This window comes from Trachurus trachurus, assembly GCF_905171665.1.
Source record: "Trachurus trachurus genome assembly, chromosome: 13".
NCBI classification, from domain to species: Eukaryota; Metazoa; Chordata; class Actinopteri; order Carangiformes; family Carangidae; genus Trachurus; species Trachurus trachurus.
Window position 1 is genome coordinate 18,945,398 of NC_139892.1, and position 27,225 is coordinate 18,972,622.

Below are 27,225 nucleotides of genomic sequence, written 5' to 3' on the forward strand. Positions count from 1 at the left end.
TGTAAATGTGTATAGCGTTAATGGTCATTACTGGAAATGTACTGACTGTTGTGGCATGTTAGAGAGGCAGTGTGTGTGGTAGTCTTTCATCATACTCAGCCAGAGGGTGTTACAGACTTTTTTCTTTCCAGGTAGACTGCCACATGTGCATTGACAAGCCTCATCCTGTTGCCTCCGCCTGCTGCTGTCTATCAGGGTTGTCATCTGACTCATCTTGGCCTTGGAGAGATGTTCCAATAAGCATGACTTGTGGAGGGAAACAATAAAAGTGCTTTAAGAAATGTAAGAAGACACCTACTAAGGTTTAAAGGAGTCAACTTAGAAAATTATCTTTACTCCTCATTGACATCATGTTGCAGTGTAGCCTCCAGCGCTAAATCAACATTTAGTCGACCTCAACAAAGAAAGCTCCCATTGTCTGCTGGCTGACTCAGTCACGCACCTAAACAGTAGAGTAAAAGCAGTCACAAAAGTGTAGCCTATATGTGTAACAGGTTGCTGATCTGTGAGGAAAACAAAACAAATTTAAGGTGATTTTGGTGTTTGTTTAAGGTTTACTAGAAAAGACTAGGATACATGTTGGAGCATATTGATTATAACTCGTGGAAGGATACAGATTATTTAATAAATAAGAACATCGTATGCCAAAATTTCCCTTCTTTTATCCTCATCTGTCCTTATCTTAATAATAACATGATGTGTAATGTCCAAATTATGATTATTATTCAAATGAGGGTAATATATTGTTGCTCTCTCTGCACTGGATGACAAAGTAAATCACCAGTTTCTTTCTTTATATGGAAACTGTACACAGACATTGTATGCACTTACAGACAGCCCCAAAACACAGGTGCCTGTGCTGTCATTGAACATTTGACTGCTCTGTAGAATATTATTTGTTGAACTGAAATAAAAATAACACTTGTGAAATTTCCACTTTCACTGCCTGTAGATTTATATTAATGCACATTCATTTCAAGGGTCTTGCACGATATACTTAGTTCACAACAACTGACAATGTTGTTGAATGGCATCACACAAATGAAAGGGGAAACCACACACGACAACACAATCAGACGACACACCATTCAAATGGAGTTTAGAGGGGTCTAACTTAAAGGGATAGTTCAACATTTTGGCAAATGCTTATTGCCATAATCCCTATAGTCATAGGAGTAGGTTCATTACCTTTAATTGTCAGTGCATATTGTTTTGAGATCCGCAGGGCAGAGACGCGAGTTGCTCGGTGAACACAGTGGAGGTGAACGGTACAGTTCAGTGAGGGACATTGGACCCTTGATCAAATACACAATCCAACAACTCCAAAACACTCTCGTGGAGAAGTTGTGACCTGCACATTTGTCACGCTATGAAATAATCATGCATAATTATGTAAATATGTTGGATTGTGTATTTAATGAGTTTTGGGGGACAGGGACTTCTGCCCCATCTTCCTGACTGCACCGGGAGCACTGGATTTTGGCAAATACAATTAGAGGCTGTAGGTGGAGCCAGAGAATTCTTGGATTTTGTCCTAAATTAACTAGGCTATTTCTTGTACTACTGTCAGAATAGTGACAGTTCCAGCAAATATGACTGAATAATTGTTAACTGAAGCTTTAAGATAATGAACCTACTCTTATGACTATAGGGATTATGGCAATAGGCAAAATTTACCAAAAATGTTGAACTATCCCTTTAAATTGAACTCGAAATTAACTATTCATGTATTTATTTAGGCGAGGTTGAAATTCCCCGCGTCACGTGAGAAAGGCCTGGGCCGCCTCTCAAGTACCGGAAGTGGTCGTTATGTTGTTGCACCACACACACAGCTGTCATGTGATAGCTCGACCGAGGAGCTGCTGCTGTTGACAGTGGCTTCCTACCTTTTGGAAGAAGCTAAATCATAACCACGCAGGCTAAGAAAAGTTTTATCTTTGTTGGAAAGGGATAAAAGGACAAAAAACACGGCTCCATATCTGACGGAGGATAGGGAAGCTGGGGTTGTGACGTTGCCATGGGTTGCTGTTACAGCAGCGAGAACGAGACCACAGAGCAGGTAGCTATTAGCCGCTAGGTGGCTAACACAGACCCGATAAATAAAACAGGGTGGATTATTTAACACTACATGTTGTGTCATTTTACTCATAGGGGCATGTTTCATAGACAAAATGCATTTTAAGGAACCGTGCCCAGGTTATCTAGTGGTCACTGTTTTTGTTGTGTTTTGTTCGTCAAAGTTATGATACCTAACAAGTAGCAATTAGCTAACTAAGTTAGCCTAAGCCTAAGGGGTAAGGCCTGGTCCAAAGCAGCCCGAGAAGTTGGCACAAAGATGAAAAATGGTCATTGATAAGAAGAGCTATGTAGATATGCATGCTTTAAGTAAAACTATGCATTTGGTAGTTTTTTTTTTGTGTTTTTTTTTTACAGACACTTTATGGGCCCGGTGATGTGTGGCTAAGTTGGTTTAATTATTTCCTGTGACCTGTGAAGTAGTGAGTTACCTTTAAATTCCCAGTCGTGACATTGAAAGGCAAAATACTTTCAGATGTGACTGATATCGTATGTGCCGTGGTTTTGTTGTGTTTTGTGTCACAAGACTCCTTAGCTATTTTTAGTTTGCGGAAACAAACCCCGGTTCTCCCTCATGCGGAATATTTTCCTCATATGCAGTTAATCTTGACAGCTGCTAAAAGAGTACATTGACAATTAGTACATTTAATTCCATGTCTATGTTATAGCCACATGTTGCGTATCAGTGTGATTTTTTTTAAATATTTTGTTTTCATTAATCCTTACATTACAGAATTGTGTTTCTTTAGGGCCAGTGTCAGCCAGTGTAGTTTAGATTCAACTGTCTTTCAGATGTGCTCAAAGTTAGAGAGTGTGTTCAGGTGACTGGGGGGTGTTCATTTTGAGTTAGATTTTTTAATGTGGGAAGTTGAGCACACACAGGCAGGAAAAATGCTCAGGTAGCTATGATGCATTACCGTGTGCTGTTAAATGGCATCCTTGTAAAGTTGATAATCTACACTTCTCTCACAACATCTTATTATGTTGTAACATAGCTAACCCTTGCCAATTGTTGCCAACCGTGCTGTGAGCTGAACACGTGCTCATGATCATCATTCACTTATATTTTGATTGTCCTTCTCAAGGATCCTGATGAACGTAAGCCGCTGATCCCCCACCCGAACCCTGTCAGCAAACCTCCAAATGGGACCGACTGGATCACTACCAGCGTCCCATCAGCAAGGACTGATGAACAGGCCCTCCTCACATCCATCCTCCACAAGACAGCACAGTAAGATGCTCCTTCATGCAACCAGAGACACGCCAGACTCTTGATCTGTTTCCTGATTGTAAATTAGTAAAACATTTGGTCCTTTATTAGTAATTTTACAATGATTTCTTCACTGCCAGGAACATCATTGATGTCTCAGCAGCTGACTCTGTCATGATGGAGCAGCATGAATACATGGACAAAGCTCGGCAATACAGGTATGTGGGTGGACATAATTACAGAAGGCTGTTTTTGGTTTTGTTTTCTGTGTGTGAGTTTTGGAAGGGTCTCTCTGGAGGTAAGGTTGCTTTTAATGAGATGGATGTCAATGTATTGCACTTATCAGGAGATGGTTGTCATTCCCAAGCCAAATCATGATTACAAATTTGTCAAAGCCATATAATGGTAACATATTAGTTTCCAAGTTGTTGATGGTATGCTGTTAGAAGCTGCTTTTAGGTGTAGTGTTTTATGTTGTATGATCCACATCAACCCAGTGGCTCAAGAAGATGGTGAGAACATAACTCAATCATAATAGACCTATCCCCTCGGGTGTTACAGAGGAACTATGCAAGTCCAGTCGCTTTTCTGCTGTTTTGCTAACCCTCCTCCTGGCCATGTGCATTTGTTTTCAACGACGCAGGCCAGAAATCAATTAAAGGGACAACGAGGAGTTTTGGAAAAGCGAAGCGTTTTCACACTACATTTATGAGCCTCAGCGCGCACCGTGAAATTATTTGACCGGCGCAAGACAGACTCATGTTTTTTTCATTCATCAATAATTAAAGTCAGAGGTTTGAAGACGATTACATACCGTCGTAGTTCTGACCATAAACGGCGATTCGGCGGCGTTATTCTCATGACTCGCCGCGAAACCGAAAGTAAAGAAACGCTGGTCGGCTCGCCCAGCATTTCCACCACCACTATTAATAACAAAATAACGGTAGAGACAAAACTATATATTTATCGAAAATGGGCCCATTAACAAGTGTGGGTAACGTAGATTCATCCACATTAACCTGAGACTTTTTTATAACCAAATAGAAACTCCTCGTTGTCCCTTTAATAGAGCGGTAGATGACGTTATTTATCATATCCAATGTTGAGATGTGTATATTTGTGCGGTTTAATCTGTCATAAACAAGAGATTACGGGTTACGAGGTGCGTTTGTGTCGCGGTGCGCAGAGACGAGAGCTGGGACACCGGGTCAACGGCCCTGATCTTGCAAAGTTGTTTTTCAGCCAAGAGACACAATAAGTGACACGCACATGGAAGGCAGAGAGCCTCCATTCTCTCTTGTAACAAGTTAAGCCATTTATTAAACCATAACAATTACGTCAAAGCTGTTTAAAGGTAAAAATGTAGTATAGTTAAGGTAAAACTCCTGCATAGTTCCTCCTTTTACAAACTGTGTTTAAACATGAATTTTAAATTGCAGAGTAACAGCTCCAGTAAACCTAAAGAGTCTGTTTTTTATATTCCAGTACAAAGCTGGCTGTGTTGAGTAACAGTCTGCCCCAGAAGAAAGCCTTGGCTCTCCCCTCCCTCACCAGCCAGCCCCACCAAGTGCTTGCGAGTGACCTGGTGCCATACTCAGATGTTCAGCAGGTAACCGGGATATGTTGGTATATTTTTCCAGCACTGGTGTTGCTTCTTTTCATGTGTGATTTAGTTGTTGAATACATTTATCATCAGAGTGAAACACTTTTGGAAACAGTATACTCCATGTGTAACTGTGTGGTATTTTGAATGTGTGGGGGGTGCAAAGAAATGTTTGGTTAAAAATAGATCTTAAAGATATCTAATGCTTTGCTGTTGTTGCCCATTTTACCTCCCTGATACTCTGTTGGTCTGTTGTTTGACTCGTCTTGTTTCTTAGTAACATTGGGAATTTAAGTGTTTGCACACTAATCCTAACGGTCCTTTTCTTTCTTTGCAGGTGTCCAAGATAGCAGCTTATGCTTATAGTGCAATCTCTCAAATTAAAGTGGATGCTAAAGAAGAACTGGTGGTCCAGTTTGCCATTCCCTGATTCTCCAACTCTGGCCTGCATATTGTTCCTCCCATCCCGCGCTCTCTGTGTCACTCCTGCATCCTCCACCTCCAGCCCACCCTTTATTAAAGCATCTTGGTCCTTGTGCTTCTTAGCTATGCCTCCAACTGCTACAAAGACAGAGACAATGTAGGTTTGCACCCTATGGCTGTCCACTAGTGTGTATCATTATGGGTCAGTGACAAATTGTCATTATGGAAATAAGTTTCCCGTAGATGGGCCACTGGGGTATGATCTCATATTTACAACAACCAGGCCTTCTCTGTATGGAAGATCTGGGTGAGAGGCTTTGTCAGAGCCAGCTGTGGAAAAATCATTGTTCATTCTTCTCAGTGATCTCTCTGATATTCTTAAACGGTTGTCTTTGTGTTTTATCTGGCTAGTTTCCCCAGACTGTTATCCAGAGGCATGGAAGAATGTACAGTATATTCACCTTGGGCAGAGCAGTAGAATTTTTGATACAAGGTATTGGCTATTGTTGTATTTATTTACATACGTACAATCTCTACTGGAATAAGATAAAATATTTATCTCTGACACAGAATAATGGCAATTGTCACTGTACCTTAGGTGCAAGTTCAGTGGTTGAATGGTTTAACCATTTACCAGGTTAAAAAAAAAAAACTTGCAAGTTTGCACTTCATGTGTCTTCAACTGTTCTGATACAGCTCATTCTCCAGTGTTTCTCTTTGCACATTAAGAAATATGTAAAGATTACAATGAAAAAAAGAAGAAGAATATGTTTTCTGTCAAGGTTTAAGTTGTCATTATAATTTAAAAGTTGTAATGATGTATACTGGGGTATCAATCACTGTCAGTCACTCAACATCAATCAGCAAAGTAACCTGACCTGAGTAAATTTCATTGATGTTTTTAGCTGTAATAATGTTAAAAACTGACTGAAGCAGGTTGGTTTATTTGTCGTCCAGGGTGTGATCTGTTATTCTAGTTGAGTGAACTTGTCCATGGTTGGTGTCCTGTGCTGGGTGAGGATGCAGACACAAGCTGGGTGGGTGCTGGGGGGGCTTACTAATGTCACAGGGGGAGGGGGCAGGAACGGCTGAAGCTTTCTTGGGGCACAAGTTCTCAAGTTTACAGACAGTAATTTGTCCTCTGCAATTTTCTAGCACTAAAATAATGAGCTGGCCAACTCTCCAAATCCCAGACTCTTCAATAGCAGTGGAGACATACAGAGATGAAGGGGGTGGGTGTGTAGGGACAGATATATGTATTCATGCCTTCTCTTTGTACAGAATTTTCTGATCGAATATAAAAACAGATGATGGATTGTATGAAGTTCTTCTTTTTTGTAGAGAGTTCATTGGCCAGGATTGGCTAAAGTCTTGTGGTGATAACAAATGTTTTTACGAAACACAAACACTTTTAAGGCCTGCAAAGCTTTTCGCTGCAGATTGTAATATGATTGAGTTGTTCATATTAATCAGAAACTAACCATTGTAGCAGTGTGGGGGGACTTGGGTGGGAGGGTGGGGCGGGGGGATAACAATCTACAGTATGCGCCACAGCAGATAAAATGATCCGAAACCATTTTTTTTGTGATTATTTATTTGTGTTTTAAATGTATATTTGCTCTTCGCTGGAGAGCACTCGACTATGCGTGGGCAGTGAGCATGGTGAGCTGCTCTTGAGTCTCTAAAGGGATGATCTGTAAGGCTGTGATTATTTCAACCACCGAATTGATTTGAGCTTTTTTTTGCAAGGGGTTCTTGGCGTTTTTTTTTTTCTTTTTTCAGTTTTGTTTGTTATTCAAATGTGTAATACTACCTGAAATATGTTTGTAATATCTTAGGCTAGTACCAAAAAGTTTTAAGATTCTGGTTTTTGTTTTGTTTGTTTTTCTTTTTTGGGTTTAATTAATTCATTAAAGACTTTCAACATAAGAACCTGTGTCTTATTTAATAGTAATGAGCATCCACACTCTTACATTTGGGGTAATTGGTGTTGTCATTCACTGACAATAAAGACTGGATCTCTATGTTGCAAAAATAATAACAATATTCAAATGTTAGAATAACTTGAGTGATGTTGCTCAGGATAAAAACATCAGCCAAATGTCAGAATGTTTCACAATTTAATCCCATGTCTGAATCAATATTAAAGAAGTGACATACAACTATAGAATGTCAAGAGTTGATATCTCAGAATCACATACAATTCACTGCTACAGACATGACTTCTGTGTGGAGTATCTAATAATACATGATTTGTATCAGTAGATAAAAGCCTTAGCATCAGTGCTGATATATATACAGACAAACCTGGTATCAGGTATAACTATATAACTATCACAGGTCATTTGAGTGAACCTATGGTTTTAACACACCACTACTGAGATGAGTGGGCAGTCACCGGAGAGCGTCTTTGCTGCTTCTGCTGCGGTTGTAACTGCGATGCCAGATCTTTGCCATGACTCGTTCCTGCCTCGTCACAGCACTGAAGTCCATTGTCTTTAACCGAGGCAGAGCAGAAATCACACGATTCCTTCAGATGGAAAGATACACACATACATGACTATATTTTATGTACATTTAAAATGTCTTCAGAGAAATACATTATCTATACATTATCTATGTTTACCACCACTTATCTCTATTTAAGTGGTGCTACACATATTTCATAAACTGACATATAATTCAGTTAAAACGCTTAATTGATTCGACAGTTGAGTTGAGTTCAAAGGAATCGTGTTGTTGAAGCAGCAGCTCCAGTTGCTGGCTGTGTGTGTGTGTGTTTGTGAGCAGTGTTGCTATGCAGACTAGGCTGTGTAATATGAGCTTGATCTGCATTTAAGCACCTGTTACAATGTTATGCACCTACTAGCTTGCAAAGCATGTCTCACATATGCACAGTACACACACTCTCACAATTGTACATGAATAGTCTCTCACTCTACAACTCTGAATGTATGACAGTAGGAGGTTTCTGTGTCAATATGTGTTCATTAATATGTGATATGTGCATTTGGGGTGAATTCATTTAAAGAAAGTCTCCACACCTGTAAGCTTTGTTGGTTTCAATGACATTTCCATGTAGTGTGATGGTGTGTAAATGTGGCAGTACTCCCAATCTGTCCACCTCTGACAGAATAGAGATGCTGTTGCCGTGAAGATACAACACACGCAGCTCATGCAGCTCACAGAAAACCTGGAAATACACATCACATATTCACCCAGCAAGCATTGAATTGAAGTCTCGCCCCAGTGTTAATAATAATAAGTGTGAGTGATGCCAACACAGATTCCTTTCCAACATACATATTATTGCTGTCACATTGAAATTAAACTTACATGGTCTATATGTGTGATTTGGTTGAATGAAAGATCCAGCCAGGCGAGCTTTAAAGGCTCAGCCAGGAAGTCACTGACAGTCTTCTGGATGTCAAAAAGGTCAATGATGTTGTTGTTATTGAGACGCAGTGAGTGGCTTTGGTATTTCATCTCTGAATTTTTCTTCAGAGGCCGCAGACCACTGTTGGGCTCCTCTATCCATGCATCTGAGACCACAAATCGCATAAAGAATGACTCAGCCTTTATTGTACACATTTATACAAAAATATACTGATACCTACACTGAAGAAGTCTTGTAAAATGAAGTGGCTGTGCTGCAGCACATTGTAATATGCAGCCATTTACAGCTGCAATAATGTTAACAGAGAGTGTAGCCTACTATACCTGCCAAACTGCTGATGTGTTTAAAAGACAAATCCACAGGAGCTCCATACATACCCACACCTGTAAAAGAATCACTTACCTGTGGAAGGAATAAAGAAGTGAGTCAACAGTAACTTATCATAAAACGCCATAAAAGCCCTCATTGTTGGCTATACGCTGCCGGTCTAGTTTGAACGAATACACTCATATTTTTTTTAAAGTTTTTATTAGTCTACGACAATAAAATACACTTACCCGCAATGTTAAGCAATCAATAGCAGCAAGTTATTTTAACCTAGCCTAGTGTGGATTTAGCTACGACAGTTACCTGTCCAAGGACAACACACACGTCGCCAAGGAAACGGACAGGTAGGCTACGTTGTGGGATTTGTAGTTAGGTTACCGGTAGACTACCATGCAATAAACTGATTTGGATTTTTTTTCTTTTCCTTTTTTAGAATATGAGTCTCTGGAAAAATACATTTTCATTAAAAACACAACAGTTGGTAACTATGCTTTTAATTTTAATTTCAAGCCAGAGTGAATATCCAACGATTTAGGCAGGTTTGACCAGAGCGATAGATATAACAGAGTGGCGACACTCCCATAGGACTCCGTTGTAAAAAATGGCGGGCCGACTTCCGGGTCATGGAGCCCTCAATAGTTCCTGTCGCTACCCGATCTGCGACGCTACCGGATCCGTGACAAAACTGGTCTGCGCATGCGCAGACCGGCCGCCATCTTGGACAGCTGCCTACGGCAACTCCACTTGGACAAACTTCATTTGGGCACTGCCCGATTTGCGTACATGCTTTAAGTTCTGTGAATTTAAAATACGGTACTGTGAAAATGATTAAAAAATAAAATAAAATAAAATAAAAACCGCGTAGGTCCGTCATAAGACAGCCGCGGCAGACTCGTTTATTCAGTGAGTGTTGTGGTAGTTGTGATTGTTTGTGGTTGTCATGGTGATGAGGCCGGCGAGAAAAGAGGACAGTAAACATTAAAAGTCGCCTGTGTTCCTGTTTTCTGAGCATCAAGATCCAGACCACCACAACCAACCCTCAATTTACATTACTAATAAAGTATTTAAAAAAATAAATAAAAAGATAAACCGTCTGTGGCGACGCACATAGGGCAGTGATCCTAAGTCAATTCAACTAAGTTTGTCCAAGTGGAGTTGCCGTACGTGGCTGTCACGGATCCGGTAGCGTCGCGGATCGGGTAGCGACAGTTCCAAACATTCCTCCCGCGGCGCTGGACCACGTCTGTTTCTATGGCTGCACAGCAAGAAACTACTGAGCTACGTTGATGAAATACCGACCAATTTTAAGTTATAAAGTGGTAATAATCGTTCCCAAGTACAGTAACCATGTTGACTTAACAAAATAAAAATTATTAGACTGATCGGTTCATTGAAAAACATTTATTTATTTACGTAACTGTGGTGATTTCAGTCCGTAGCCCAGAAGCAGCCCTGCTCACTTTTCATTCAAACAAACTAATACCACAGCCACAGTTGTTAATTTTCATCAATAAGACCAACATTAATCTCTTTAAAATAATTTAACCAGCCAGCAGTCAACCTCTAAAAGCATGCGGATACGTTACTTGGCTCGTTTCCTCCTCCGGGAGGAGGACGGTCGGCCCGCCGGCAGATCAGCTCAGTAGAGCGGCTGCTGCTGCTGCGGACAGCCGCTGCCCCTGGTTCCCGGTCGGGGCTCACGCAGACTCTGCACTTCTCCCAGAACAAACATCGGTGCAAGTCCCTAACAAACGTTATGAACTGACCACAGACTCTGGATTAAACGGTGACTTTCTTGCATGAAAAAAATATTAAAACTGTGACTTGTTGACAGCGCTAAAGCCAGGTTTTGGCAGCTTTACTGCTATGGCTTGGTTGCCGCGAAATGGCGATATCGATGCTAATTTCTGTTAGCCCGTCTATGAGGTTTTGCATTATACGTTAGCATTAAGCTAACGGGCTTTATGTTTAGTTGTGATACTGGCTGTGTGTGTTTTGAACGTTGTTTCAAACTGTGTGGGTTTGATTGAACATCTTTGATGCTTAAATGTATATATTCCCACTTAATATATTGCTTTACTCCTCTTCTTATGCCATCTTTACTGTAGGGCAGGCTAATCTTCACTTTAGAGTGACAAATAAATCCTTGAAGCAAGAAGATTTTGCCTTTTGTTTGAAAACTGACATTGATGTACATACAGTAATTCAGTATCAGTTGTAAATATACCTTTGTAGGGTTTATTTTTTAATATTTACCGTCCAAAAGCAAGCTCAGTGCTGTCTGTCCCATAGCAGAACATGACAGCGGCAGCCTCGTTTGGAACTATTGGGAGCTACATGAACCACGTGACCGCGCTGGCGGCGACATCAAAGGTTGTCGCCACTCTGTTATATCTATCGCTCTGGGTTTGACCAGCTGCAACTTGACTAATGAAACACACAAACATCAGACAAAGAAAATAAAAAATAATGTAATGTTGAAAGATTCTGAAGGGCGGCTACAATTAAAAGTTTAGTTAGCGGCCCCCTACATCCATGGCGGCCCCACCCCGCTCACCTCCTCACAGACCGCATGGGTGTGAAAAACCAGCACACTGTTCAGTTGACGCAAGACTTTTAAACCAATCAGCGCGGCCGCTTTCCCCATGCGTCGATACGTGAGACGTGATTGGTTGGTTCAATCTTCACAAGCCCTGTTTGAATATTGTGCGGCGTCTCAGGACTGTTTATTTCACAGCTGTAGGTACGTACAAGTGGAAGTGGTCCCTGCTGGACCTTTCTCCGGTTGATTTCAGAGAAGATACGTTGGAATAAATAAACTCAAAAGTGGCCAAAGTCGTTGTCTTTTAAGGTGAGTCGCTATACATGGAAATGAGCAATGTTAAAGGTAACGGCCGCCGCTAAATTTGTCTGTGCGCATTTGCTAACAGTTAGCTTAGCAGCGCTAACCATACAAGCTTGTACAGATGTAGTATATTTTCTCTTTCAGGTTGAAATCTCTTTGAGATAAAGGGTCAGCCGGGATGGCGATTAATTTGGGTGTTAAGGCTCTTCTCTGCTGGGTAAGTTGTTCATAACATTAGCGGTGTAGTGTAAATTCACCAAGTCCAGTGCCTAATTAACATTAAATAGTTGAAGCTTTGTTGAACTGACTCTTCAAATTATTTTTATAGGTCAACAGCATAAAGCTGTCCCACAGAGAACTGACTTTCCCTGATTTAAAAGATGGGGCCATACTGCTGAAAGTGGTTCATATGCTGTAAGTTGGAGAAGTGTGTTGAGATGTTTGGTCTGTGTAAACAAGAGAAGGGTCACTGACTGACAGTCAGCCTTGCATTTCATTTTAAACTCGACTCCTCCAGTGAGTGGGGTTTTCATAGTGAACGTTCCTGTTAACTCTTTTTTATTTTTATTTTTTGCTTTTTTGTCATCTCAGGAAAAAGGAGTCTAGCCCACGTTTCAGTCATTCCCGTGAGGACCGGTTGAAACTGGTTGCAGACTTTGTGGAAAGTAAGTTTTTTGCCAGTTTGTTTACTGCATGTATGATCTTAATCTTTTCAGCTGAATGTGATTTTCACAGCATTTGAGTTTGGTGTATTTTATTGAAATTTCTGTGTAGTAGGTCAGAGTACGTTTGATTGCTATATTTAAGATCCAGTTTTAGCTGACATTCTCTGGTCAAAAATACTTCCTTTTGCTGTTGGGTGTGGTCTCTTGTGTCCTCTTGCACCTGTAACTGTGCCAGATAGTAGGTATCCGGGTATAAATCACGATTGTAGTCTTGTAAGCAGACAGTTGTTCAACATTACTGTCCTTGAAGAATTAATTTATTATCTGTTTTGTTTATTAGGGGACTGCAGATTCAGTGCAGCCAGGGGCACTTCCCTATCCTGGGACGACATAAGAGATGGCACAAACCTAACGGTAGAAATTGCAAAGGTACATGACAAAGAAGAAATAAATACTTTTGCTAAGGTGTTGGAGGCATCAAAAGTGTCCACACTGAAGAAAGAGATCCCCGCACACTTGGATCTATGCAATCTCACTTTATTAAAAGCTAAGCTTTCGGCCTCAGACGACCTTCATCAGAGCATACACTGAGACAATGGACAGGCAGGTTAAAAAACCACACACACTCCTATTCCAATCATCGGTGATATGCAATGTGTGCACCCTGGTGGTGGAAGCTCCACCTCTTGGGAAGTGTAGTTTTGGTGCTGCTGTGGGGCATACAAATGTCAGCCATCTCATTGAGCCATACAACACGGGGTGAAGCACAGTTGATTCATTTCTTTGAACAATCTAGAGAAAACACATATGAAGCTCCTGATAATACGATACAGTACATAACATAGAAGAATGGGACTCTGAAAGGGCTCAGGTGTTAACCGTCATAAACAGAGATACCCAGATATAAGAAAAAAAGAAGAAAGAAAACCAGTACATTAATAGAGTGAAAAGCTAAAGCCATCACAAACCATAGTCTCTACATTCTAGAAAAATGTCTTGGATTACAACATAACATGCATATCAAAATCCTTGTTCAGGCCCATAGGTTGAAGTGCGTCTACTATCTATCCAGAATAACTCCTGTTGGTATAACCTTCTGTCCACATCTCCTCCTCTTGGCAATACAATGTGCTCAATGCCCTGAAATCGTAGAGAGGAGATGGGATGAGAAAATTAATTAAAGTGGCGGGCTACAGGATAGTTCACATCATTACGTCTGATGGAGCTCTTGTGCTCACTAATTCTTTGTTTTAACATGCGTGTAGTTTTACCTATATAGATCTTATCACAAGGGCATTTTAGTAAATAGAAAACATTTTCTGTAGTGTACTGCATGTGATGAAGCCTTTTACAGTAAAACTTTTGCCTGATCTTGGATGTCTAAAAATACATTTTACTTTTACATGTACCGTACTGTATTGTGGCACTGAGCACAATTGCCACATGGATAATTCCCATCCCTAAGTGGGGCCAAAGTGTCTGTTTTGGATCTGGTTTAATGTTCGCCCGTACCAGCTTGTTAAGCAAGTTTGGGCCTCTTCTGTAAACAAAGAGGGGGGGGGGTCCTTAAAAAGCTGGGTTAATGTAGGATCAGAGGTCAAAATGGACCAGTGTTTTAGGATAGTATTTTTGAGGATACTGTTATGCCTTGGGGGTATGTGTGGAGATACAGGAGACAGAGTACTTTCTATCTTTTTTGACACTTTTTTGTAAAAGATCAGAATGTGATTTGGAAAATGCAACTTGGTGCGCCTCATCGATACACTGTAAGGAATAGCCTCTGTCCAGAAAACGTTTTTTTCATAGCAGCAGCTCACCTAAAAGAAATTAACAACATTTACCAATTCTGATTCATGATTTGTAATTTCACCAGGTGCTTTTGTTACTCGTATACCATGACATGATGAATGACCGCTGCACTCTCAACACATTGGAATGTGATGTAGAGGTAAGCACTCAGATATTTTTCTGTGTCTTATTTGTAACTGAGATGTGTCACATTTAAAATATCATGCCGTTCTGCTTCATGGCCATTTAATTCTGTGCCAATTTATATGTATTCCTCCTCTTGTCTCTTAGCGCGAGATAGCAAATCTAACGGGTTCCTTTGTGATGGAGAGTGAGGGCTGTGTTTATCTCGCTGATGGACTTGATGCCCATTTGGCAAGGAAAAGTAAGTCACAAATTTTAGTCTTTCGTTTTTTGGGCATGTCATATTAAGAGAAATTGGGTGTCATACAAACAATGCTGCTGTATAACATACATTTCCTGGTTTAAGTTTAACATTCATGTTGTTAAATAAGTCAAAAACCTCTCTCCTTCATTCAAGATTTGCCAGTCTCCCGTGAAATATTTGCACGATCACCAACCACCTCCACCTCCAGTGTGTCGACAATCTCTTCACTGACTGATGAAGACTCCCCTGTGCTCCATCGCACACCAAAAGTCACATTTGTGGACATGCAAACTGTGGCTTCCTCCTCAGTCAGGTATCAATGTGGCTTTCAATTTATCCAGCGTGGTGCACTGCATTGATAAAATGTGATTATCATCTCACGATAAATGTTAATACAGTTTCTTAAAATTATGTTTTGTCAACATGCACAAACTAACATCATTTTACTATGGCATAATAGATGATAATGCAAAATGTCTTACACAACTAGACATTTTCAGTTTAACTGGCTATTAAAGAATTAACCTTTATTGTGTTTTTACTGAAAACATGTGACACTTATAATCACCATACGTTGCTAAACGTGCACTCGTGCAGTAGTCTGGGGTCGTTGACTTGCTGACCAGAACCAGAATGCAGACAAAATTTGGAGTTAACAGAAACCAGGTTCTTCGCCTCTCTGAAGAGCCTGGTGACGCGAGGCTACTTGCAGTAACAAAGATCTTGTATATCACTGCTTATCCAAAGTCCATGGGATGTTGGCATGTCAATTATAGATCTTAACTTTGTGTATTCTGCCTTTCATTCCCACAGCAAGTCTCCTCTGCAGGATATTATGAACACTCCTAAATTCCAAATGAGGAAAATGCAGCGACAAATGTTGAAAGAGAGAGACTACAGAGATGCGTTGGAGAAGGAGCTGATCAGCAAGACTGCAGTTCTTGCACAGAACGGTACCTTTTCTAAGTATTTTTTTATTTAAAGCCCCTGTACTGCGCTTTTAACTGGATACGCAAAAGTCTCTGGTTACTGCTGATGTGTCTCTGTTACCTACAACAGCAAATACGCTATTTCTAAGTAGTCTAATTCTATACCTCTGGAAGGCATGGTCGGGTCGGACCACTGACGAAACGATATAGATGCATTACGCTGCAAAAAAAGAAGAGGCAAGTCCCGTCTTCTTTCTGACGTTTCCAAAACAAACGCGCCGGCCAGACAAACGTCTTCATGACAGTGGGAAATGCAGTCTTCATTACGCCGCTTTCGTCCACACGGGTCGCCAACATCAACACTAAATGAAAAGTCTGTACAGGGGCTTTAAAAGTTTGATTGAATCCCTTGACATCAAATGTGTCACAAACTTTGGGTGTTCTGTCAAGATTATTTATATCTATAACTAGATCTGCTCTGCGTAATAATGCCTTCTTCATTTCTGTTTTTGTTTGCAATTTTGATTTCTTCAGAGTCTCACATTAACAAGTTGCAGTATCGCCTGGATAAGTTGAAGGAAGACCAAGGAGAAAGTGAACAAGTTACCAGGGAACAAATGCATGATCTTGAGACCAAGAACGACACGTAAGTATGCACTACAGTGCAATTTATAAAATATAGATTTTGTAGTACTGTAGTAAGCCCTTTCTGATGATGCCATGGTAACACCACCTAGGAAATCTTGTATTTTGTATGCAGATGAAAATATGTAATGCATACATTATACACATGTCAAAAACATTAAGACCTCAGTGGAAAATTTCAGAAACTGCTTTGCTTTTTCGTCTTAGGTTACAAACACATCTTGGTGATATTTTAAAGCAAAATAAAGACCTTAAGAGCAACTCCTCACTTATGGAGCGTAAAGTGGATGAGCTGACAGAAGAAAATGGTGTGCTGTCCTCTCAGGTAATGACACAAGCAAAGTTTATTTTGTTGTAAAAGAATCATTAACTTATTTACTTGTGGAATTTGCTGTTAGTAACTCACGCAACTCTTGCATCCTTGAAAATATCAACATGAACAAACATCTTGCAGCTGATATGTGAATAGGTGGTGTAACGTATTTTCCTTTTTTTTTTCCTCAGATGAGAGCAGTCTGTTCACAGCTGGCCGTCTTTGAAACAGAAGTCGGTCGGCTGACAGAAGCGCAAACATCAGCTCAGGAGGAGTGGACAAGCAAAGCAAGCCACCTACAGTCTGAGCTCAACCAAGCTAATGCTCAAAAGGTAGCATAGGGTCTTAACAATACTGTGTGTAGTTAGTGTTTGAATGATTCCAATAATTGTCTTTGTCCCTACTTTGATCAATGTACAGGGGCATCCCAGTACCCTAGCTGAATTGTGTCAGGTTGACATTAGTTTAAATTTCATGGGTTAAAACAGAAAGGAGAAACTGGGTTCTAGCTATACAAAGCAAAATGATGTATCATGATATATTCCTTGTTTCTCAGGAGCTCCTAACTGAACAAATCCAGATCCTCCAGGGAAAAATATCCTGTTTGGAGGAGGAAATCAGCGGGGCTACTAAGGAAGAAGTAGGGGAGAATATGGGGCCTGTAATGGAGGTAAACTGCAAGCTTCTATGTAAAACATTATCATTGTACTATCCAGCTGACTACAGAAATGCTTGATACTAAAATATAGTCTGCATTTTTCTTATAATGATAGAATCTATTTTTGGCTTAGATAGTTACTAACTTCTCCGCTTAAATTGCCAGAGGCTCTTGGAGACTGAGATCAGTGGTTTGAAGAATGAACTGGAAAGCACAATTTGCTCTCTGAAAAATGCTGAGATGGATATTCAGGCCAAAACACATCAGCTAGCAGGCTACCAACAAGAAATTACTCAACAGAGGGAACTTCTGGAACGACAGAAGTCCCAAGCAGAGGAAACTATTCAAGCCAAGGATGAAATGTTGGACAAGATGCAAAAGGACATCACGGAGCAGCGAGCAATCCTTCAACAAGAGATCCAGGATCTCAAACTTCAGCTTGAGCAAGTAGAACAGCAGAAAACTGAGCAGATGATCAGGCTACAACAGCATGTTGCTGCTTGTGAACAAGAAATTGAAAAACTAAAAGAAACTAAGAAAGAGAAGGAAGACCTTCTTCAAGAGACTGAAGAAAAGGTGACAGATCTTGAGGCAAGGCTATCTGCTGCCAATTCACTCCTGGCCGAAAAAGACCAACAAATTAAAGGTCTCCAAGAAGAAGCGGTTGTTCTTACAGATGAAACCAAAAAATTGAAAGATGATATTCAAGCCAAAGAGGAAATGCTTGCCAAATTTCTCCTGGAGAAGTCTAATGAGCAAGAAATTCTTCACAGTAAAATTCAGACCATAACTGTCCAAGTGGAAGAGCTTAACTCATCTCTCAAACAGGCTGAGCAGGAAATTCAACTCAAGCAAGACCTACTGGCTAGAACCCAACAAGAGAATGTCCAACAAAAGGAAATGCTCCAACAGCAGGTTGCAGCCCGTGAAGATGCAATTCAGAAGCTTACGACAGAGATATTAGTCAAAAATGAGCACATTGACATGCTAAAGAATGACGGCTCTCGACAGGCTGAAATGCTTGAGCAAGAGATCAAAGGTCTAAAAGGCCAAGTTGAAAGTCTGAATGACTCTCTCAAAAAGGCTGAGGAACAGGTTCACACCCAGGTAGCTGCACTCGACAAACAGGAGCAGGAGAGTGCTCATCAGAGGGAGCTTCTGGAGCAACAACTATCTGCTTCTGAAGACAGGGTTAGGAGCACGAAGGAGGAGATCCAAGCTAAAGAGCAACAGATGAACGTGTTGCAAAATCATAGTTCAGAGCAGTCAGAACTACTCCATCAAGAGATCTGTGATTTAAAGAGACAAATAGAGTTTCTTAGCTCCTCACTAAAGTCTGCAGAGGACAATTTGAAATCACAGGAAAGTCTGTTTGCTGAACAGCAAGTACAGAACACTGAGCACACTCAGGCACTACAGGCACAGTTAATGACATCTGAAGATGAAGTGAAGCAGCTAAATGCGGAGATTCATGACAAGGAGGAACGACTGGTTCAGCTAAAGACTGACACCTCTGCAGACACTGAATTGCTACGGCAGGAGATTGGGAGTCTGAATGAACAAATGCAAAGCATGAACAATTCTCTTGAGGTCTCCAAAGAACAGCTTCAGGCCAAAGAAGATGTGATTTCAAAGCAGGAGCAGAAAAGCTCTTTGGAGATTGAGGCACTTAAACAGCACAGTGCAGTCCTTGAAAAGGAGTTGAATCAGCTGAGGGAGGTGATCCGAACTAAAGAAGATGAGTTAGACACGCTAAAGACTGAAAAACACAAGGACTCAGAGGTGCTGCAAAATGAAATCCAGACTCTAATACATCAGGTGGAAAGTTTGAGTGAATCACTGAAGACTGCAACAGGGCAGGTTCAGGCTAAAGAAAATCTGCTTATTCAAATGGAATTGGAGACTTCTCAGGAAAAGGGTGTGCTTCAAAACATGCTCACAACATCTGAGGAGGAGAAAATGGGGCTTAGGGAGGAGATCCAGGCTAAAGAACATGAGTTGGACATGCTAAAAATGGAAAAACACAAGGACTCGGAGGTGCTGCAAAATGAAATCCAGACTCTAAAACATCATGTGGAAAGTTTGAGTGAATCATTGACAACTGCAACAGAGCAGGTTCGGGCTAAAGAAAATCTGCTTATTCAATTGGAATTGGAGATTTCTCAGGAAAAGGATGCGCTTCAAAACATGATGACAACATCTGAGGAGGAGAAAATAGGGCTTAGGGAGGAGATCAAGGCTAAAGAAGATGAGTTAGACATGCTAAAGATTGAGAAAAACAAGGACTCAGCTGTGCTGCAAAATGAAATCCAGACTCTAAAACATCAGGTGGAAAGTTTGAGTGAATCACTGAAGACTGCAACAGAGCAGGTTCAGGCTAAAGAAAATCTGCTTATTCAAATGGAATTGGAGATTTCTCAGGAAAAGGATGCGCTTCAAAACATGCTCACAACATCTGAGGAGGAGAAAATGGGGCTTAGGGAGGAGATCCAGGCTAACAAAGACGAGTTAGACACGCTAAAAATTGAAAAACACAAGGACTCAGAGGTGCTGCAAAATGAAATCCAGACTCTAAAACATCAGGTGGAAAGTTTGAGTGAATCACTGACAACTGCAACAGAGCAGGTTCGGGCTAAAGAAAATCTGCTTATTCAAATGGAATTGGAGATTTCTCAGGAAAAGGATGCGCTTCAAAACATGATGACAACATCTGAGGAGGAGAAAATAGGGCTTAGGGGGGAGATCAAGGCTAAAGAAGACGAGTTAGACATGCTAAAGATTGAGAAACACAAGGACTCAGATGTGCTGCAAAATGAAATCCAGACTCTAAAACATCATGTGGAACGCTTAAATGAATCACTAAACACTGCAACCGAGCAGGTTCAGGCTAAAGAAAATCTGCTGATTCAAAAGGAATCGGAGATTTTTCAGGAAAAAGATGTACTTCAAAATATGATGACAACATCTGAGGAGGAGATAAGAGGGCTGAGGGAGGAGATCCAGGCTAGAGATGAACAACTAATCACATTAAAGAAAGAGGGCTCTTTGCATTCTGACAAGCAACAGCAAGAGATCAGTTGTCTAAAAAAGCAACTAGATGATATGGGTGACTCCCTCACAAAATCTGAGGAGAAGGTTCAGACACAACTTGTTGTGCTCAGCAAGCAGGAGCAGGAGATTTCTCATCAGAAGGAGCTTCTGCAGCAACAGCTGTCTCATTCTGAGGAACAGGTCAGGAGCATGAGGGAGGAGATCCAAGCTAAAGAGGGACAGCTGACACTACTGAGGGCTGACGGCTCAGAGCAGTCTGATTTACTGAACCAGGAGCTCCACGGTTTGAAGGAACAGATGGAGATCCTTGTTTCTTCACTGAGGAAGGCTGAAGAAGATATGCAGTCCAAAGATGATGTGTTGGCTCAACGTCAAGAAGAGATTCAAAAACTAAAGGAGCAACATCTCAACACTGTCACATGCTGGACAACCTGCAAGGAGGGTCTTGTTGAGGAAAAATTAGTACTTGGGGCCAAGATACATCAGGTGGAAAAAGATCATAAATCCCTGCAGAACCAGCTTGAAGCCAAAACCCTTGAGAAGGAGAGACTTGTTCAACAGCTCAAAGCTAAAGCGGAGGCCGCAGAACACTACAAAGGGCAGGTCAGTATCGCCACAAAACACACAGCAATACAGATTTGTTTTTTGTTTTTAATTCAAAAGCACATAGACCTTTTCTTCAATTCCTATTGACTGATTACTGCTGTCAGATGAGTAATCTGGATGGAAGCACTAATATTAAAGTACTTGTTTTTATTGTTGCAATGCTACAGTTGGAGAAAGCAATGAGTCATTACAACAACAAGAAGGAGCTTCTCCAGGAAAACCAACAGGTGGTGGCTGAACTCAAGCATTCCCTAGAGGTTAAGGAAAGTGAAGTGAAAACCATAACCATGGAAAACAAGCTACTTCAACTGGATTTGGACAGTGCCCAGACAAATGAGAAAAAACTCTCTGACACAGTGGCCAGTTTGAAGGCACAGGTTGGTAGTGTATAAAGCACGAGGAAATGTGAACACTTTCAAGTTCAACATACAGTTCAAGGGTGTGTTTAACATAGAATTTATCAGATTCCTCTCACTACATTTGTCCAATTTCAGCTGGCCTCCGCTGATCACATGTTGCGGGCACAGAATAAGATTCATAGCAATGGAGGAAGTGCAACAGACGTGCGTCACTTTGACGTTCCCAACACACGCTCAAGTAATCAGACAAGGGTGAAGAGAACTATGAGCTCTGATAGCCTGGACCAGAGCTCTCTGGAGGACTCTCTGAACAGCACCAGGTAATGGTCCTCCCAGATAAGTAGCATCAAAGTTCTGCACCAATGCCATTGAAATAGAAGTAATATAATACTCTGCATAGTGTTACAATATCCAGCCATTTCTTTTCCAGGACTTCTTTTTTAAATGTTGGATTGGATTTATTCTATTAAAGTAAACCTCTGATAATTTGTATGTTCTTCCTGATTTTACAGCAGTGTGCTGCCTTTTTGAAATGCATTAATGAAATTGACTTGACTTTGTTTCCCCTACAAAGAGTGCCTATTGTTCTCAAGACTTCCCAGGAAGCTGGCTTTTTACCATGCCCTTTTCTTGCAATGTTAATGTAGAAATAAAATTGGGAAAAAGGAGATATAATCTTCAGAGGCATAGTGGAAATCTGTTGGTGATTCTAACCTTGCACAACATGATTGCTTACCTTTTGCAGAAAACTTTCAGCACCCGGTGAATCAAGCACACCACTTGTTCGCAGTTCAGAGCGCTTGGCAGCCAAGCGACGGGAACTACAGGCGGAGTCGTTGGAAACACTTTACTTCACACCTATAAACACCAGACACATTAACAGGTATGTCACACAGGTGTTACAATTGTGTCCTTCTGTAATTGCTAAAACCATCTCTACCCAATATAAAATTGTCAACATGTACTTGAGAAACTTTTTATGATTTTTGGCAAGACACAATGTCAATATCAGTCCTATCAGATTTTATATGTTTTTAAAAAGTATACCATTGTATGTTGAAGTTCCCTGTTATCAAATTGAGTGTAATCTTATTCCTTCCCTCATACTCTACTATTAATTGTTTTCTTTTTCATCCATTGTATGTTGAAGTTCCCGGTCATCAAATGAGTGTAATCTTATTCCTTCCCTCATACTCTACTATTAATTGTTTTCTTTTTCATCACCTAGGACCAGTACAGACAATAAAATGGAACTGGATTCAGCCCAAAAAAATCTAAGTTCGTCTGTCAAACGGCGCAGGACCACACAGGTTATAAACATCACCCTGACCAAGGTGGCGGAAACTCACCTGCACACTGCATGTTTAGCATGTTCACAGTATGGCACACACACTGTAGAAGATGGTGAAGGATCACTGTACATTTTGATAATCATAGTGGTTTCTAACTTTTTCTGAAATGTACCGTAGTGTTATGCGGGATGATTTTAGGGTCAGCTGTACATATTTTTTGCTCTGTAACTTTTTCGTTGGTTTAAAAATACTTATCTTTGACTAAGACTTCAATGACATCTTTTAGTGCACCGAGTGTAAAATTGCTAACTAAATATTTCCATTTGTCCTTTCAAAACATCCCATACGGTCACTGCAGCATCATTGTAGCCATATGTGATTGTATTAACTGTGATCTACAGAAAACCCCAGGCCGCAATGAAGCTGATGAGACTTTCTACAGTCTGGTCTCGGCTCGCTCTCAACCAAACCTCTCCAGTGCACGACCGGTGTCTGTGGAGCTGTCTGACACACCCGCCAGAGCCGGAGCTGATCAGCTCTCTGGTCTTCCAGGGTTCAGACGGAGCACAATCCATTCACAGAGTAAGTACATACTTGGCTGACTTGCAGGAGGTTGTGTGCTAACTCGGTGAGAAAATGAGAGGTCATATTTCAAACATTTCCTCACAGTTTATTTCAGTCAGCTCAGATTAATTCTTAATTAGTTTGATCAGTTTTACTGTCACTCTGGTCAAGAACTGAGATTTTTGAAGTATGTAACTTTTTTTTTTCTCCGCATCTGTATGTCTTCAGCTGCTAGCACATTCTGTGTGGGGTCAGAGAATGAGCCAGAGGGTGGACCTGAAGATTGGATGAGGATTGCTGAGCTCCAGGCCAGGAACAAGGCCTGCCTTCCTCATCTGAAGAGCAGCTACCCAATAGAGTCTGAGGTGAGAGGGACATTTGGACCGACAGTAAACAAATCAAACATACAGATGCTTTTTTGCCACTATGCATCTGGTGATACTGCCTAAAATTGTATTACCGGTACTTGGATTACTACCAACAGCAGCTGACCTTTTGACAAAACCTTGTACCAGTGAAACCACTAGTTTGAACATGCTTTGCTTGGTAGCTTTGAATATTAGCCTTACATTGCATTTGGTTGCCTTTCATTCTTTTCCCAGTTGTTTCATGAAATCCCTTCCTATCTTTTCCTTTAGACTGGCAATGGTGGTGGGTTCATTTTCACAGATGACGAACTCCGCACAGGTGACCCATCTGATACAATCCGCCGGGCGTCCATGATGCCTGGCCAGCTGCAAGACTCTCTCTTCTCCCACCGTCACTCTCTCATGATGGGACAAGCAGGTGCTGCAGCCAGTACTCGTTCTCGTCTGTCCCTGATGCCCGGCCATCTGCCATCAAGAACGGTCAGCTCCTCTCAGCTGAGAAGTCCGAAAGGCACAAAACGGTCTTCATCTACATTGTCTGTGCTTCAAACTTCACCTGAGGTTGGTTTTATTAATAGTTACACATTTGTTACGTCTTCTGTTACATAATGTTTTCTTTGCATTGGAATTTGTTTTGTTGGACTTAAATGTGCTTTTAGGTGTTTTTTTTCCTCTTAATTTGCAGTAGTATGTACTGTATAATGTAATCTTGGAGAAACTTAGAAGTCAGAAGATACTGTTTTCTGATAATTGGTGTTTATACTATGATGATCAAGTTAATTGTTAATTAGTGAATGATACTGCCATAGTATACATCTGTCACTGCTCTTAAAAAGAAAGAAAGAAAAAAACACTGGTTAGGCTTTTGTGTTGTTTACTTCAAAGGAAATCTGAAAGGTTACACTTAAGTCATTGGGCAGTTCCAAAATTATGTAATTAGTAAATGTTTATAGATTTCATTTACTGATGCTCTATTTGTCTCTTTCTCACATTTGTTTTTATCTCAATTTCACAGAAAAAGGTGAGGGCCAGCTGCTTCCCTCGTCCCCTCACCCCTAAAAACAAGAATGTGCACAGTGGACCGTCCAGCTCACAGCTTCGGCCTGCTCTCAGTCCAGTGAGTGTAGTATATGCACACGCATAAATATATTAATTTACTGTTGGGTTGAAAATTAATTTCAATTCATGTTACTGTGGAATATGTTTTTTCATCACTTTGTCACTTGTTGTTCTCGCAGGCTGACCGGAGGCAGTCTATGGCGTTCTCTATTGAGAACACCCCAAAGAGCAACAACTATCTGAAGAAAGGGCTGAATAAACTACGGAGCTCTACCAGAAAATCTCCAGGAAAAAGTTTTAAGTCACCCGCTCAGGCAACTGCGCGCAAGTACCAAGAAAAGGTATCTACAGGAAATCCTCAGGCTAAAGTGGGACGAGTAAGCAAAGCTGCAAAAGCACAGAAGTCTCCACAACCCACCAGCCGATCTGCAAAGTCACCTGGACTGACTGCCAGTGCTCGCAAGGTAAACACACAGACACAAACCCGTTCAGGTTTTTACAGGAAATAATCATTTTAACTTACCCTGTGGAGTTTTTGGATTGAACTTTATTTGCCCATGCCAAATTATGCTGCCTGCTGTGTATTGGCAAGTGTAGGAGGGTCAAACAGCTGCAGGTAGAGGACACTCAGTAAAGTAAAGTTGAATTACATTATTTTACATCTTTTAGTTGTTGGCAGAGACAGTACAGTCTCTTCCTCATTTGAGCCATATGAGATAAGCGATACAATATGTGTTTGAGTCGGTGCATGTCAGTAACTGCTTAATTTGAACACTGTTTTCAGAAATCTGTGTCTGTTACGGAAGGAAAACCTAGCTGGCAGTCATAAAAGGTCAAATGTCACTTTGAATTTGGTTTATGGGGATTTGGATCTTATGGTGGTATTTATTAAGTGCTGGTTGAGGGTTCTGGTATTATGGCATAGTAACTCACGGTGTTTTTCTTTTCATGTATCAATGCAAGGGAAGGGGTGTCCACACTAACAAAACTCGATTTCAGCCAGAAACTTCAAAGTTGTATTGCATTTATAGCGTTATCTCTGACTTTTGATTTAATGTTGTTTCTCCTTTTCAAATCCCACAGATGATGATGAGGAAGATAAAGGTGTGAGGAGAGACAGTCTTTGAGGACTTCTTTGATTTTATTTCTGTATTATATTTACATGTTGTTTCTTAAAAACCATTTTGTGACACAAGATGATGTTGAGGAAGATAAAGGTATGAGGACAATCTTTGAGGACTTCTTTGATTTTATTTCTGTATTATATTTACATGTTTCTTAATAAAAACCATTTTGTGACACAAGATGATGTTGAGGAAGATAAAGGTGTGAGGACAGTCTTTGAGGGCTTATTTGATTTTATTTTTGTATTATATTTACATGTTGTTTTTCAATAAAAAAACATTTTGTTACACATGTGGAAGGGTCTGCTTGTTGATCCCTTACCAATCCTCTGAGTCTGAGGTTGGTCCAGGGTAATCTTGGGAGAGAGATTCGCCTCATGTTTGACATGGGATGTTTTTGCTACCACACATTTTTCAGAGCATCAAATGATGACATTTTGATCTGTTCACGGCATCAACTGCCAGTGACATTAGGGTTTTGAAGTGAGGAAACTCTCAATAATTTGGTTTTGGTCCTTGCTGCCCACCGGGGAAGCCAGTTTGAAATGTACAATGAATTCTTACTTGATGAATCAATGCTTGTGGTGACTATCCAAAAACAATATATAGTATAATAGTCCCATAATGGTGGCTTGAGAATTGAACTTGACTTGATTCCAGGTAAAACAAAGTACTGTGCAAAGTTGTTCTCTTTTGGGTGACGTTCCCTTTTATTGCAACAACAAAAAAAGGGTTACTTAAAAAACGGAACGTAACCATGAAATCGATGCTGCCTGGAGCTAAAAAAAAAAGGATACGAACTGTTGTGCTCCCCCACCACCATCCAACTCGTACTAATTTCCACCTTAAACAGGAAAATAACTACACTGCACCCTTGTGGTCAAAATAAAGACCTTGCAGAAAACAAAAAATGAAGAATGCTACGATGCTTTCATTGAACCTGCTTGGCACCTGCTTGGCTGAAAAATGTAAAAGAGTCACCTGAGTTTCTGCCTGGCTTCCTGGCTGTTCCTGGCCATAATCGCTGTGGCCTTCAGAATAAAAGCAGAATTATTTGTGTTGTAACAAAACTTGAAAATTATGTTACATTATTCGCATTTAATTATTAAGCTTAAAGATAACCATTGCATGTATAATGTAGCCAGTCATGGCATTTCAGACATTTAAATCTTAATGCAGTTGATGGACAGAAACGTAATCTTGACCATTTTGTATTAGAAGAAAAAACAAACAAACAATGAAAGACTATTTTATCTGAGTGTGAGGATTATATTTATATTCAAGGGAGCTACATCGCAGTGAGGTATTGTTTCCACCAATTTTGACTTGAACAATTTGAGCATGTTTTAATTGTAGCTTAGTCTTGTGGACAAATGCACAATATTCATCTCATACACATAAAACTAATTTAATATTCACATCAGGATAAACATTTTGTTAACGTTATTCACGTCAACTGAATGCCGGTGTCAAGAACAGGAAGAGCATGCTTTTATTCTGAAGGATGTGAACCGGAAGTCAAAAAGTTTCCGACA

The 27,225-nt window shown here is 40.6% G+C and overlaps 3 protein-coding genes across 3 annotated transcripts; 2 read left to right on the forward strand and 1 right to left on the reverse strand.

Annotated features, from left to right (window-relative positions):
- Positions 1-1,811: 1,811 nt before the first annotated feature.
- On the forward strand, positions 1,812-7,258 carry lamtor1 (late endosomal/lysosomal adaptor, MAPK and MTOR activator 1). Its single transcript, XM_083985291.1, has 5 exons — positions 1,812-2,059; positions 3,162-3,307; positions 3,427-3,504; positions 4,772-4,895; positions 5,227-7,258. The coding sequence occupies exons 1-5, from the start codon at positions 2,018-2,020 to the stop codon at positions 5,317-5,319; spliced, it is 483 nt and encodes a 160-aa protein (XP_083841417.1). The 5' UTR covers positions 1,812-2,017; the 3' UTR covers positions 5,320-7,258.
- Positions 7,259-7,706: 448 nt separating this feature from the next.
- lrrc51 (leucine rich repeat containing 51) lies at positions 7,707-9,084 on the reverse strand (the record flags this gene model as incomplete). The annotated part of the gene is made up of 4 exons (XM_083985628.1): positions 7,707-7,842; positions 8,357-8,505; positions 8,649-8,854; positions 9,033-9,084. The coding sequence occupies 4 exons, from the start codon at positions 9,082-9,084 to the stop codon at positions 7,707-7,709; spliced, it is 543 nt and encodes a 180-aa protein (XP_083841754.1).
- Positions 9,085-12,059: 2,975 nt separating this feature from the next.
- LOC310996248 (uncharacterized protein) lies at positions 12,060-25,676 on the forward strand (the record flags this gene model as incomplete). Its single annotated transcript, XM_083985629.1, has 23 exons — positions 12,060-12,098; positions 12,210-12,295; positions 12,473-12,546; positions 12,887-12,975; positions 14,420-14,494; positions 14,626-14,719; positions 14,876-15,035; positions 15,536-15,675; positions 16,186-16,297; positions 16,504-16,621; positions 16,801-16,941; positions 17,166-17,279; positions 17,433-20,921; positions 21,092-21,301; positions 21,419-21,603; positions 22,029-22,166; positions 22,512-22,617; positions 22,977-23,157; positions 23,368-23,504; positions 23,778-24,068; positions 24,523-24,624; positions 24,746-25,030; positions 25,650-25,676. The coding sequence occupies 23 exons, from the start codon at positions 12,060-12,062 to the stop codon at positions 25,674-25,676; spliced, it is 6,393 nt and encodes a 2,130-aa protein (XP_083841755.1).
- Positions 25,677-27,225: the final 1,549 nt, after the last annotated feature.